Source organism: Solanum tuberosum, unplaced genomic scaffold (assembly GCF_000226075.1).
Source record: "Solanum tuberosum cultivar DM 1-3 516 R44 unplaced genomic scaffold, SolTub_3.0 scf00099, whole genome shotgun sequence".
Classification (NCBI taxonomy): domain Eukaryota; kingdom Viridiplantae; phylum Streptophyta; class Magnoliopsida; order Solanales; family Solanaceae; genus Solanum; species Solanum tuberosum.
The window spans coordinates 1,499,765-1,515,600 of NW_006239023.1; the positions used below are offsets into that span (position 1 = coordinate 1,499,765).

At 34.7% G+C, this 15,836-nt stretch overlaps 4 protein-coding genes across 4 annotated transcripts; 3 read left to right on the forward strand and 1 right to left on the reverse strand.

Moving 5' to 3' along the window:
* Positions 1–297: 297 nt before the first annotated feature.
* LOC102577708 (expansin-A13) lies at positions 298–4,160 on the forward strand. Its single transcript, XM_006348110.2, has 2 exons — positions 298–1,017; positions 3,509–4,160. Exons 1-2 carry the CDS (start codon positions 524–526, stop codon positions 3,816–3,818), a joined length of 804 nt encoding a protein of 267 aa, XP_006348172.1. The 5' UTR covers positions 298–523; the 3' UTR covers positions 3,819–4,160.
* Positions 4,161–4,525: 365 nt separating this feature from the next.
* On the forward strand, positions 4,526–7,463 carry LOC102586155 (reticuline oxidase-like protein). Its single transcript, XM_006348112.2, has one exon. The coding sequence runs from the start codon at positions 4,862–4,864 to the stop codon at positions 6,449–6,451; it is 1,590 nt and encodes a 529-aa protein (XP_006348174.1). The 5' UTR covers positions 4,526–4,861; the 3' UTR covers positions 6,452–7,463.
* Positions 7,464–7,843: 380 nt separating this feature from the next.
* On the reverse strand, positions 7,844–8,947 carry LOC102585819 (uncharacterized). Its single transcript, XM_015309056.1, has one exon. The coding sequence runs from the start codon at positions 8,945–8,947 to the stop codon at positions 7,844–7,846; it is 1,104 nt and encodes a 367-aa protein (XP_015164542.1).
* Positions 8,948–10,463: 1,516 nt separating this feature from the next.
* Positions 10,464–11,819, forward strand: LOC102586486 (glutathione S-transferase U20-like). The gene is made up of 2 exons (XM_006348113.1): positions 10,464–10,784; positions 11,475–11,819. The coding sequence occupies exons 1-2, from the start codon at positions 10,464–10,466 to the stop codon at positions 11,817–11,819; spliced, it is 666 nt and encodes a 221-aa protein (XP_006348175.1).
* Positions 11,820–15,836: the final 4,017 nt, after the last annotated feature.

Sequence of the window (15,836 nt, forward strand, 5' to 3'; positions counted from 1 at the left end):
ACCTGCCCCCCTCACCTCCCAAAACAAATTTAAGTTTGTTTTTAAAAAATATTTTCAATTTCAACAATTATTTTCTACTCTATTAAAAATAAAAGAAATTTTTCAGAAACATTTTTTTCATTCATAAATCAAACACTAAAAATCTTTTTCAGAAAATATTTTCTACTCACCAACTAAACATGAGAAAATAAGTCAAAAATCAACTTATTTTCCAAGAAAACATTTTTTAGGAAAACATTTTCCTTCGTACCAAACACACCCTTAATACTAAATGTAATACTTCAATCGTTCAATTTAAAAAGACAGAGGAAAAGGGGCGCCGACAAGCCCAATTGGCAAAGTAAAAAAAAGCAGTGAAGAAACATGACCATCCATGGCAATATCTCTGCAAAAAGTGACTAACTTTCCCTTTTCTCATAATTCTCTGCATAGTGAAAGAACTTCATCAGATTCAAGAGTTTAAGCAAAACAAAAATTTGTCATCTCTTTGATAGTGAAGAACATATACACTCCATTTGTAAGTATGCTACTACTGTCACTTTTAGTAGCATTCACACTCTTTTCTCCAACCCCATTTGTTCATTCTCACTACAACTGGTCACCTTCTTCTTCCTCCACCTCCTCCTCCTCCAATTTTCAGTCTGAGTGGCGTCCTGCACGCGCCACCTATTACGCCGCCGCGGACCCACGTGACGTCGTGGGTGGCGCTTGTGGATATGGGGATTTGGAGAGAAATGGGTATGGAAAAGCTACAGCTGGGTTAAGTACTGTGCTTTTTGATAAGGGTCAGATCTGTGGTGCTTGTTATGAAGTGAGGTGTGTGGAGGATCTGCGGTGGTGCATTCCGGGTACTTCTATAATTGTTACAGCCACTAATTTTTGTGCACCAAATTATGGGTTTGATCTAGATGGTGGTGGTCACTGTAATCCGCCTAATGCCCATTTTGTGCTACCCATTGAGGCTTTTGAGAAGATTGCTATTTGGAAAGCTTCTAATATGCCCATTCAATACCGCAGGTTCGTGCAGCTACTTATATATGTGTGTTTTTAGAAAATATTCAACTGGTTCTATGTTTCCCCTACGGCAAGAATCGGATATACTTACTCCGTTTAAATTTGTTTGACGTGGAGTTTAAGAAAGCAAAGAATATGTGTTTTAATTTTCTAGTCTTAAACAAGTTAGATGAAAAGTTGAAACTAAATAGTTGCCAAAAAGGAAAGAGGCAAGATAAACAAATTGAAATTATTTAGCATTAGAATGAAACAGAACTAAGAAAAGGGGAATGGATTCATTTTCATATAGCTAACCTCAGATAATCTAAGATTGAGGTTTAGTTGTTATATTGGTTTACCCATTTATGGTAAAAGGTTCTACCAACTGTCAGCTAAAACATTCTCTGAACTAGTTTGATTACAGCTTAAAAAGATTAAGTTCTTACAGCTGTAGTTGAGGACCGCGAGAAGAGTTGATTGCGATTGTTGAATATTTAATGGTAGGTTAAAAAAGCAGAAAAGGAAGTAGCTGAAGGGCATTTACTGAAAACTGAAAGGAAATTTGAATGAATGCTTAGGACAGGTAGCAATGGAAAAAAAATAGACATTGCTTATGAGAATACGAAAAAAAATGAAGGTGGGGGGGAGGGAAGGAAACACAAATGTGAAGTATACAAGGCCCTTAAGATTGTAGTCAGTTTATGGGGGATTTTGGGATCAATATATTAGAACCACTAGCTATTACTTGTGATTTCATTGGCTTTTTCCTTCAGTAAGTAATTTCAATGGCTTTCAGGGAGGGAGCAAATCTTTTTCTAATATTTATGATATGCATGTTCTATATCAGAAGAATCATTATCTGTGTATTGATTTCTGTAGATTATCATAGTATGTACATCTTCTATTTGTTTCAAAGGTTGTCCTCAATTGTAATGTGAATGTTTCTCTTAAAGGAAAGACTCTAATAACCTTTTGGCCAATGCATGTGAATAAATCTATACATATGGAACATCCAAACAAATGTATTTATAAAAATATTCTGATGAAGATGATCTAAAGTTCATTTGTATTGGAAAATGTATTTAGAGCTTCCTGGGAACTAAACAACACTATTGGTTCTCGCTGTGACTACTGTTGAGAATATAATCAAATAATAAAAGTGTGTTCTCTCTAACAGCTTAAGCTTTTAGATGAGATGGTCACACACTTCAACATGGTATTAGAGCAGGCAAAGGTCCTGAGATCGAATCTCACCGCCTGCACGTGAGGGGGCGTGTTGAGAATATAATCAAATAATAAAAGTGTGTTCTCTCTAACAGCTTAAGCTTTTAGATGAGATGGTCACACACTTCAACATGGTATTAGAGCAGGCAAAGGTCCTGAGATCGAATCTCACCGCCTGCACGTGAGGGGGCGTGTTGAGAATATAATCAAATAATAAAAGTGTGTTCTCTCTAACAACTTAAGCTTTTAGATGAGATAGTCACACATTTCAACAACTACCTCCCTATCAGTTTCACTACTCTTTTTTCCTAACTACTCTGCATGCTCTGTTTCTAATCTTCAGACTTAAAAAAATGACCTACATGGTTTTTGAAGGATGTTCCTTCCTGCCTAGAGGATGAGCTTTTAATTCTAATAGACCAATTGGTAACATAACATACACTTTCAAACTGCATAAAATGTTTAGAACTCTTCTTGGATTTTGTTAGCTCTATAGCTTAGAAAGAGGCTACAAATCCTTTTTTTTGTGAGCTTTAACTGATCTATCCTTGTAAAGCTTGCATCTTCTTGATGCCTTGAAATGAATCTACTTACTTCAACAAAAAAAAAAAAAAACTGCATAAAATGTTTAGAACTCTTCTTGGATTTTGTTAGCTCTATAGCTTAGAAAGAGGCTACAAAATCCTTTTTTGTGAGCTTAACTGATCTATCCTTGTAAAGCTTGCATCTTCTTGATGCCTTGAAATGAATCTACTTACTTCATCAAAAAAAAAAAAAAAAAACTGCATAAAATGCCTGCAATCTTCTTACTGTATATTGGCCATTACTTCTATTATGAATAAATTTTATGAGCCTTTGAGAAATATCTATCCTGTCCTTAAGTTAATGGTGATTTATGTCCAAATAGATATAGGGATACACTTATAAGAGGTATTCCATGTCGCCATCCACCAAATATGCACCTATTGGTATTATTGGTATTCCATAATATTTGGTATAGAAATTAGATGTACTTTCCATCCAAGAAGCACCATGAACAGATTTGAGACTGATTACACCATCCACCTTCAAGTGCCTTTTCTTTCTGCTTGGCCAAACAGTACAATTTTCTGCAAATTTCATGTAGCTCATCTACATACTTGCAAAAATCCTTCCGATCCCAAAAGAGGCTACATCTACATGTTTATCTCCCTTTTTAATTCGACAATGCAAGTAATTCCCAGAATTCCTTTGTTGAAGATCTTTCCTGTATGGCACCTAACCATATGCTTGGTTTCTTAATTCTGAACAGGATAAAGTGCAGAAAGGAAGGTGGAGTTCGATTCACTGTTGGCGGCTCTGGAATATTCTTGTCAGTTCTAATCAGTAATGTTGCAGGTTCGGGTGATATAGTGGCAGCAAAAGTTAAGGGTTCAAGAACAGGCTGGCTTCCTATGGGTAGGAATTGGGGCCAAAACTGGCACATCAATGCAGACTTAAAGAATCAACCGCTTTCTTTTGAGATGACTAGTGGTGATGGGGCCACCTTGACATCTTACAATGTAGCTCCCAAGAATTGGAATTTTGGTCAGACCTTTGAAGGCAAGCAGTTTGGGTCTTAGACTCATGCCAAAATTGTATCTATTGCTCATCTTTCGTTTTGGATTGCCCAAGATTGGCTAGCAATGTACATTTTTTGTTCGAGTTCATGTTGGACAAGTGACTACCTGATTTTGTTGTTGTAGAGCAAAGCTCTGCGATTGTGTTGTATGTTGTTGTTCACTAAATCCCTGTGAACCTGAATGTAACCAGAGAAGAAACTTGCCACTTGCAAGGCAATGTTATCAAGCAATTGTTTTGCCAGTCAAATGTTGCAGAACCTGAATCAAAGTTAGAATTGTTGATTTGTAGATTAAGAATGTTCCTCTTTGAATTTGATGAAATCTATGAACACATCAAAAGGAGACAAATATTTCTTTGATATTGTAGATTTTTTTGTCAAATGATCAGAACATTATCCCTTTTCTTTATTTATTAAAATATTTGTTTCAAGCGTTCAGTGTCTGAAACCCACTGACTCGTCTAATCTGGATTCAGAATGTATAAAGCCAGGGTTTTTAGCGACTTTGACTCAAACTCGAAACTTCTTTTTAAGGACAGGAGGAACCTTTACACCTTTGGTAGTATTCCTATCAAGAATATGACATGTTAAATAGCATGTCATCCAAAGTTCATTTTCCTTTTGTAGTTTTTTGACGCATACCATATTGCTGTCCTAGTTACATCATCAACAAAGACTTGGATAAACTAGAAATCAAGACTGCAGATGATGCATTTGTAGAAGTCAAATCAAGGTTGCAATTAGGAGTCTATAGTTTAAAGAACCGGCGTGACAAGACAAGTAAATATGGAGAGGATCTACATTCACTTAGTACTACCAAACTGCAAGAAGGCAAAAATGATGGTTTTCTACTCCAGTTCACAACATTATGAAGAAGAAAACAAGGCACACCAGTCTGCTTGATGAACTTTGTATTACACCTGATTTGCTGGCATCTTCTCTTGTTATATTTCTAGTTAGCATGGAATAGCTTAACTCTCCATGTTATCTTTCAGAGCCCCATAGCGGAAAAATTAAAGAAAACAAGGAAACCAGGGATTCGATATGGAGAACTCTCTCTTTCTAACCTTTTCTTCATTTCTTTTTGTTATCCATTTTGTTCCATTGGCAGCCTCAACACCATCATACTTGAGTTTCCTTCAGTGCTTATCCAAACATTCACATCCATCTGACCACATACTGTCAAGAGTGTACACTCCAAACAACTCCTCATACAAGTCTGTGCTACAACACTATATCAGAAACCAGAGGTTCAATAGATCAACCACTCCAAAACCCGACATTATTTTCACTCCGTTACAAGAATCTCATGTCCAGGTTGCTGTCACTTGCTGCAGGAAAACCGACAAGTACCTAAAGATCCGAAGTGGAGGGCATGACTACGAAGGCATTTCTTATGTCTCCAACATCAGTTTTGTTCTTCTTGACATGTCTAACCTGCGTTCAATTGATGTAGATATCCAAAATGAAACTGCTTGGGTCCAAGCTGGTGCACTTCTAGGCGAACTTTACTACAGAATTTGGGAGAAAAGCAAAGTCCATGCCTTCCCAGCTGGTGTTTGCCCAACTGTTGGTGTTGGTGGACACATAACTGGAGGAGGATACGGTAACCTGTTAAGAAAATATGGACTGTCAGTTGACAATTTGATTGATGCGCACATAGTAGATGTTCATGGAAGAATTCTTAACAGAGGATCAATGGGAGAAGACCTATTTTGGGCGATCAGAGGTGGGTGTGGTGCTAGCTTTGGAGTGATATCGGCTTACAAACTTAGGCTGGTAAAAGTTCCTGATGTTGTTACTGTTTTCCGGGTAGTGAGGACCCTGGAAGAAACTGCAATTGACATTGTTTACTGGTGGCAATTCATTGCAGAGAAAATAGATAGCAATCTCTTTATAAGGTTAGCTCTAAAACCTATTGATGAGAAGCAAAAAGGAACTAAGACAATTACAGCAACATTTGTAGCATTATTTCTTGGAGATTCCAGAGAACTTCTATCCATCATGGATAGGGATTTTCCTCAATTGGGTTTACATATTGAGGATTGCAAGGAAATGAGTTGGATAGAATCTGAGCTTTTCTGGGCAAGTTTTCCTAATGGAACACTGCCTGATGCTTTGCTCAACCGAAAGCCTGGAGCAAAGTTTCTGAAGCGCAAGTCAGACTATTTGCAGAAACCCATTCCCAAGGATAAGCTGAAATCTATATTCGATAAAATGATTGAATTAGGAGACACAGAGTTAGTTTTCAATCAATATGGTGGAAGGATGAGTGAGATACCAGAATGGGAAACTCCATTTCCTCACAGAGCAGGAAATATATTTAAAATCCAGTATGCAGCCAATTGGGGGAAAGAAGGAAAGGAAGCAGAGAACTTCTATATAAACCAGACCAGAGTACTGTACAACTACATGACTCCTTTTGTGTCAAAATCCCCGAGATGTGCATATTTAAATTATAGAGACCTTGACATAGGGGTCAACCATAATGGAAACAACCGCTATATTGAAGGTCGTGTTTATGGACTGAAGTATTTCAAGGATAATTTTAATAAATTGGTCAAAGTCAAGACTTTGGTTGATCCAGATAACTTCTTCTGGAACGAACAGAGCATCCCTCCTTTAGCAGCGTAAAGTACCAAGTATAGGGGCAATAAAGGTATGGTGATGTCTGAGCAACCTTGAGGTATCAGTATTTCCACAAAGCCATTTTATTTTGGCCCATTTGATTCTGTCAAAAGATTAGTTTGAGAGACAACCTTCTGTATAATATGTATTTGCAACTTCCTTTTATGATGAATCAAGTCTGTTTCAAGGGACTAAGAAATGCAAGCAACACACACCTTTCTCAGTTCTCATACATCTTAATAAGCCTCAAATAGAATATGTAGTTCTCTTTTCCCTTTCCTTTGGAGGGGGTTGGGTTTATAGAGAGAGGTGTAAGTTTTTCCTAGTTCTAATTACCTATTTTCCAATCAAAGTAAAGGTTTTAAACATCCCTGATCCCACACTCTCGATAAGAACCTCCGTAAAAAAGCAACTACATCACAATCTAACACATCCAAAGACAAACTTCACAAAAGTTTGCAGCCCTGGCTCATAAGTATAATGCAGGAACTCAAGTGTGATTAAGCTGTATCGTGCAACTAGTTTCCTTGAATGTAGTTATGTAACTTCCTGTAAACCTACACGTCCACTTTAGTTCATTAACTAAAGAACTAATATCTAAATTGTATAATCCATAAATTACTAAAAAATAATCAGAACTTAGAAATTGTTCACCTGTCTCCTTTTTTTACAAGTAAAGTTTCGTTAATAAAACAGTACCAAGAAGGTGTCTGAGGGAAAATTATTCAACTTGACATATAATCGTTTGGGAGTTAGCAGCAACAAATCACTGAGTAGAGTTTAAATCTAAGGACCTCCATTACAGGTGACAGCAGATTGGTCAAAATGAATTTTGCTATGAAATTTCAGCTCATACTTTTGGTTGGATATGAATATAATACATACTAGCTTATTGGATGTTTGGACTACACTATCAACAATGATTTTGACAAAGAATAACAGGAATTTAAGATGTATACGTCTGAGGACCTGTCCAACTTGATGGGAAAGAATAAAAGGGCACAAAGGGAATCACTGATATGTATGTTACCATATTTGCCTAGCTCTGAAAGAAATTAGATCAACTTTGTATGGAATGCAAGCAAAAAACTGAATATAGGTGCATTTCATCGAGATATTAAAACCATTAAACATTGATGTGAATCTCTATACATGTTCCTGTTGAAATTTGTTGTGAGACATTAGGGGTTTCCTTGCTCTGATATATAAGTTGTATGAGTATTAGTAATCCTACAATTGAAGAAAAAGTGGGCAAAAGAATATGAACCTTAGTATGGACTACCATAAAAAACTTCTTGCCACTGATCTTCAGTTGATAAGTGTAACACCAGGAAAAGAATCCCATATAATAATGAAAGCTCTAGCAATTACAAAACCAATTCTATTACCCTGTCTCCATTACAGCTTCTGATTAGATTCTATAAGCAATCCGTTTAGCATTACATGAACTGCAGCTTCATATACAACTTCGTGATAATGCATTCCGTCAGTAGTACAATGAGCTCCACAATTATTACTCAATGAATGAATGTCCAGCAACAAAAGGGGTCCACCAGATTGTCGCAGCAGCTTACTGCTATAAAGCTCATCAGTATAAGCTTGCCACATCACATCAGTCATCTTCTTTCGCTTCTCATCTGTATTCAACATCGAGTTTATCAGCTTTGGCATTCCCAGCCAAAAGAAGTTGGGTGAACGAACAGCTCTATCATTAACAAAATCTGAAGGTACTGGTAACAGTAATACCACCAAATCCGTCAACAACTTTAGGGAAACACCATAATCAGTTGCATTATTTATATGTAGCATATCCCATAGCCCTGTCCCAATCACAAATACATCAGGATAACTCTTTTTCTCTTCAAACCCCAGAACCAAATCAGTCAAGTTACTCACATAAGGCGCCCAAATAAAATCCAACTTCATCCCAATCTCATCAATAAGTATGTTATAATCACTATGCCTCTTGAACAAATCCCCCCTAATCATCTCCATTTCACTTTCCCCCAATAACAACTCCAACAAAGAAACTACAAATAACCTTGCCTGTGAATCCCCAGCAACAACAACCCATGACCCATTAAACAAATCTGAAGCATGAGACTTGGACAACTTTTGGAAATCACATTGAACAACAGGTTCTGACTCAATCCACTTCCAAGACTTCTCACTACTACTCCTAACAGTATTTTCCACACTACTATTCTCATTATTCAATTCTTGAAAATCAAATGCTACTTGGTGAAGTAAAGAAATGCAAGAGTCAAGATTTACCATTGATGATGATGATGATGAAGATAAGGGTACTGAACCTGATGACGAAAGCATAGAGGAGACTGAAGGGAAATAAGGGGTCAAGTGAACACAAACAGCAAGGGTAATGAAGAGGGCACAGCTGAAAAATAACATTTTGTTGCGACTCAAGTGCCAACCAGCCATACCCACAGGGACAAAGACTACAAGAAAGGCCGCCAATACTCCCAATTGAACGGCGCCCCACATTATATCTCTAATTCTGACTGTTAAATCCTATGAAAGAAAAAGAAAACAGAGCTCTGACAGCAGAGTTTCAATAAATGGAATGTTGGATCCAATTGAAGAGGAATGGAGTCTTTTCTGCTATTCTTGAAGGGGAATCCCCATTAAAAGAAATAGGAAGGAACTCTGAAAGCAGATTAGCAATCTTTGCTTGGGGTTTAGAAATTGAAAAAGAAAGGAACTTTGACAACAGATTTTTCAAGAACTGGAAAGGTGGATGACAGAGATCTTCAAAGATTTTTCAAGAACAGGAATGTTGAATCAGGGGCGGCTCTATGCTTTATAAAATAAGGCTTACGCCTTAGGCCCCCAAATTTTGGGCGCCCCAAATTTTTATTAAGAATAAATTACGTGTTAAAAATTTTATAGAAAAAATTGATTATTTATGATTAAAAGTATAATATTTTAAAATTTTATTATTTTACCCACATGAACATCTTTTGTACTTTGTTAAAAATAAGAATTAATAGTGAAAAGTGTTGAACAAATTACATTACAAAATTTTTTTTATTTGTTTTTAAATTTTAGTTTCAAGCATTACGTCAAGCATATTAAAATGGGGTATACCAAGTCATCAACTTCTTGAAATTTCTATGGTTCTGACTCTTATCTTTATTCAATATTTGTCAACTTATTACTTATAAAAATAAAATTTGAATAAATATGTGTATGAAGTTTATTTATATTTTAGGCCTCGAATTGAAATTTCGCTTTAGGCCCCGAATTATGTTGAGCTGCCCCTGTGTTGAATATAATTGAATGGTATAAATATTTTGAAGTTAAAAGGGTAGTAAATATGGACTTTTCTGTGCCTGATTCGAATTTAACTGCATGTCAATACTAAAAAAATAAGATATAATAATAATATCATATTCAATATAATCTTACAAGAAACCTCCGGAAAGAAAAAAAGGTATGTTGTACTATATAATTATATCTTTTTTCTATTTTTATGGAATAGGGAGATTATTTCGGATACATTCCTCGATTCAAAAGAAAAGTATTTTGTGCGATTATCTGGTGAGGGGGAAAACTTGTGAAGAAAGAGGAAAAATAAGAGTTTCCAAATGAGGAAATGAAAGTATGGAAAGAAATCAATGCCTTTTGCCTCGAATAGAATTTGCAACCCTGGTCTTCAGCTTTCCTTATTTACTAACCGTTTAATATTTGTTGAATTCAATAGAAAAAATAATAATTTTTTCGTATACTTTTACTTGTTCAATTTAAAAAATCAAAAGATAATTTCACTTAATTCATAATTTTATCTTATTGTTAATCCGAGTACTATACATGACAGGTCATGTAACCAAACAGACAAAATGACGATATTTCCTATTTTCAATGCGATCTTGGAAGTTCAGCCCAAACAGAATATTACTTTGGAAATTCAGATTCTTGCATTTATATAAAGCCCAGCATGTACTAAACAGAATATAAATTTTGAAAAGAGAGTGCATTACTATTATTTTATTAAAAAAAGATGTCAAAAGATGAATTGCGTTTATTGGATTTCTGGGCAAGCCCATTTTGCATGAGGGTTAAAATTGCTCTATCTGAAAAGGGTGTAGCCTATGAATCTCAACAAGAAGACTTATTTGGTGGCAAAAGTGATGTGCTTCTCAAATCCAATCCAATTTATGAGAAAGTTCCAGTTTTGTTAGATAATGGAAAGCCAATTGTAGAGTCCAATAACATTGTGTATTATATTGATGACAAATATCCTTCCCCTAATCCTTTGTTGCCTTCTTGTGCTTATGGACGCTCCCGTGCACGTTTCTGGGCCGATTTCATCGACAAAAAGGTCTAATTAAACCAGTTTTTATATAGATTAGCTTATATACATTTTTTTACCATAATCTATTTTTTATACATTCAAAAGATATAGCCTTTACGAAATGTGGGATCTATAATCATATGATGAAATAAGAGTGTTAATCGCAATACGTGAATGTGATAATCTATACTTATAATTTGAACTCTTTTCTATAATAGATGAATTAAAAGTATATTTAATCACAATACAAATAAAATTTTACACTATGATCAATATGTTTTAATCGTTTTATATAGCAGATAACTTGTATTATTTGTCGGGATACTTAGTTGTCACAATTTTCGTGAATAATGATGGGTTTGTGCAAGTGTCCTTTTTTTTATTTTTTTTGTACGTATAAGCAGCTATAGCCTTGGAAATTGACAAAGCAATAGATTGTTGTATAATTTTAAAAAAAATTAGACCATGGTCTAACATTTTGTCATAAGATTTTCATATTGTTCAAAAGCAATCTTTAATTAGATTGTGATATGAAGGATCCATAAATTGTACTAAGAAATATAAGGTTATAATAGAGTAAAATTTTTTTTTAAGTATATGTTTTGATCGTGTAAGGTCAAACAAGGTCACATAAAATGGGATAACATATTTTTTTATCCATCAACCATGTGATAGTTTAGTTTGCTTTTAACTTTGTTCGATGTGTTTGAGGTGTAGATATTTGAAGCAGGAATGGGCATATGGAAGAACAAAGGTGAAGAACTAGAAATTGCAAAGAAAGATTTCATAGAAATCTTGAAGAAGCTTGAAGGAGCCATGGGTGACAAAGATTACTTTGGAGGAGACAACTTTGGGTACGTTGATGTTATAGCCATTGCCATGACATCTTGGTTCCATGCTTACGAGGTTTTCGGAGATTTTAAGGTTGAACAAGAGTGTCCTAAATTTGGCTGCTGGATGAAGAGATGCCTTAAGAGGGAGAGTGTTTCTAGTGTCCTTCCAGATCCTGAAAAGATCTACCAGTGTGTTATCATGCTTAGGAAGATGCATGGCATTGAATAGGACGGGTTCTGTCCATTCAATTGCAGTACGTACATGAATAATGTACTAAGGAAAAAATAAAATAAATAAATGTCTACATATAATAAGATTGTAATAATTATTCTGAACTCGCGAATACTAATACTTAGATTCGCCTCAGATGATACGTACAGAAATGTAACATGCATGAATAACAGATCAGTTATTTGTTTATGCGTTGCAAGAAGATCTAAACTGGGCCACTCCTTGCTGATTTGGGCCTTACTGGACTGATTTTAGTGTTCTTTTTCTGTCAGTTCATTGCTTTTGATCATGTGCTTTTTAGCCATCTTTTTGTTTATTACTGCTTATCTAATAATGGATAATCCGCCAAAACATTTTGTTAATTATACAGATTGTACCGTGTGTATACACAATTATTGATGTCAAATAATTGCCAAGTGATCATTAAATCAATTATTTCAATTAATTAATTAATAATGCTTCGCAAAATTAGCATATTTCATAATTCATATAAATACATCCTAAATATGAACATGTAGCAAAGATCTTGTTTGTTCGAATGTACTTTGGATTCGGTTTAGAAGATACTTGTATAATTTAAAAGATATTTATATATAATAATAATAAGAAGAAGAAAAGAAAAGAAAAAGTGAGTAGAGACAAAGAGTAAACTTTATTAATCTATCAATAAAGTATTTAGGCATCCATAGAGTAGTTGAAAATTCTGCACAAGTCCATTCAACTAAAAGCAATGAAATGATATTAGTATATCAATACTTTATAGAGTTGTAGGAAGTAGCTAGGCCTACTTTACCAAACAATAGGGCGTATTGCACCCATAAAAATATGTCATGTTACACTTGTACTACCCTATAACTAGCTAGAATGAATTAAATACTTACCCAAGATCGGGGGAAAATTTGGTTTCGTAGTCCTTTATAAATTTATTTTTTATTTTTATGTTATTTTTATACGAGATCTGATCAAAAGACCATTTTCATCTATTTAAGATATCACTCTCATCATAATCGATGACACATATTCTCCGTAAACATTAGTCATGTCTTTCTTTTTCTGTTAAATTTTCACTGGGTGTTATCACTTTAGGTTCCGCTTAATCTGGATGGATTCTTACGGGAAGTCACACTTTGGGGGGTTGAAGTGCTCCCTACCAAGTACCAAAGACAATTTCATACTCATGGCTCAAATATGAAACCTTTGAATAAGAATAAAGAAATACTTGCAACTTCACCAACCATCTGATGGTACAATTAGTCATGTCTTTTCCCTTAACAAAGGAATATATTTTGGTTCTATGAGAATTTGGAAAGAAGCATTTTATATTATATTAATATCCAAGTTGTTGATTTGAGTGAGGATATGGAGGGGAGGGAGCTAATGCATTAATATGCACTCAAATCATCAAATTCTTGGGAACAAAGTGTGCATTATGCAATCAAATCGAGTCAAAATGATTTTATATTATTTGACAAAAAACATGCATGCATGTATAGATTTTGGTGATATGCATATTAATTTCAAAGTGTAATTGGTTTGGGGCAATTCTCAAGCATGTCTCCTAGCCATTGTCAATAAGGTGAAAACCAATGTGTTGGTGTCCAAATTTTAAGAGCATGTGGAGATGAAGCCATTGTAGCAGACCCTATTGATAAATGCCCATAAAATCAATCAATTTTAATTAGGTAAGTCTGGATCTTGACAAAAAATTCATGTGGATTTGTCCCAAGTGGTCAATATGTTAGGTAGTTTTGAGATATAACTCTTGACCTTTGTTCTCTCTATGCACAGCCATCCACATGACATGCTATTCTGTCATTTCTTGCCTTTTTCTTAATAGACCTCTTATCTAGCTTATACTACTGTCTAATTATATTATTGACTTATTCAACAATTTTCACATTGATCGTAAGTGCTCCAATTATGTATCTAAAGTGGAAAGAATTAGAAATATCTATTTATATTATGTCAATGTCCATTTTCGTAACGGAATATATAATAAGTGAAAGACTAATTTCAAATTTTCTGTAGACTCTCAATTCAAAAGAGAGGTTATTCATAGAAGGGTTGCAAGATAAAAAATTTAATAACATAATATCAAAATACAAAACAAAATAAAATAGCAAATAGTAGAAACACACCAAAGATTAATAAGAAACTATGTGATTACTCAACTATTCTAATCATCAATTTTCATACCTTCTTATGTAGAATCATATCTTCATATCTTATCTAATCACTTCAAGATTAATAATGTTTCGAAGAGAGATCTGCGGTCGATTTGTTATTCAGCAGGAAAAAAGAGAAAAAGAAATCAATTCACCTTAATTTCTATTATATATGTCGTTGTCCATTATTAGGATAATGTCAAAATCGTGTACTCGTTAGTACGTATAACATGTCGAGATTGCAATAATATCCGGTAAAATGAAAAGATGTAGCAGAGTACTTAATTCTCTATTAATTAAATTTCAATGTTGCAACTCCCATATATTTGTGTTTCTCTTTTATTTTTTTATCCTTGTTAATTTGTAATGCCAACAAGAAAAGACTTTATTTTTCAGATTAAAGTCGATGCATTCGAAAGAAAAAAAAAACTTATCCATGGACACATGGGCACAATGATTCACCCTTGTTTCAATTTTGTTTGTTTCACGAGAAATAATTTTGGGCTTAATATTAAAAGTAAGCTCATGAGAGGAGAATTGTTCGAATCATTTTGAGACGGTCGAACCCTTAAGCATTTGATGTGGAATCTTCAATATCTTATAACTTTACATCAGGGCTGAACATATGGTGTGTAAACAATTTAATTTAGGTCTCCACTCTCCATCATTGGTAAATAATAGTTAGAGTGAGTCGTGTTCTGATATTTGTATGTAAAGCTAGCCCTTGAAGGGAAGATTGTCCAAATCATATTAAAGAGATCACTCATCACTTAAACGATCAATGTCAGGCTCTTCAATACCCCACCTTACCCCCAAAGTTGGATCTGGTGTGTCATGTGTGGATGGATAATTAAATCTTGGGGTCATTATCAATAAATAATAATAGTGAGGATCATGTTTTAATATCATAAGGGTTAACTTAATCCTCGATGCTAGTTGTACATGAGAAATTTTTTTATCCGAACTATATTAAAAAGACAACCTATCCGTAAAACATCTTAATCCTCAAAGCTAGTCGTTCATGAGGGGGGAAAATTGTCCAAACCATATTAAAAAGAGCACCTATCCGTTAAACATCTGGAGTGGGACTCACCAAACAAGATGGCTACCAAACAGGTTGGGGACTGTGTGTCCCAACACATATTTTGATTGATAAATCTGTGGACCAACTAATAGCATGGCTATTGTCAGATACACCATACCAAACTATACTTTGTTTAGTTATAATTGTTTTAATGAAACTATTTTCTGCCATATATATTTCTCTATTCTCCACCACCACAATATCCTTCATGAATTGTAGTAATCCACTAACCCCACCCCATTAATTAAAACATAATATAGCTAAGTAATAAGAAATGTATGTGGTCACAAAATTCAACTATCATCAGATTATATAGACAGAAATCTTCAATTTAATTATTATATTGTTCATTATTTAAACGAATTTTATATATTTGATTCAAGAAATTAAAAAATAAATAATATTCAAGGCCATATCTTAGTGAGTGTTATTAAAGAATGACAAAATTCCCACATTGGTGGTTAATGAGATGGGTGGACTCCTTATAAGGCTTGGGAAATCCTCCTCCCTTTGAGCTAGTTTTTGGGTGTGAGTTAGGCCTAAAACCTAATTTAACATGATATCAGAGCAGGGTCCGTCTCACCCAATGTTGGGGCCCCCAAAATCAAAATTGCCCACGCACCAGATGCTAAGCACTAGGCGTGAAGTGGGGTGTTAAATAATAACTAAAGTCTCACATTGGTGGTTAATGAGATGGGTGAACTCCTTATAAGGCTTGGGCAATCCTCCTCCCTTTGAGAGCTAGCTTTTGGGGTGTGAGTTAGG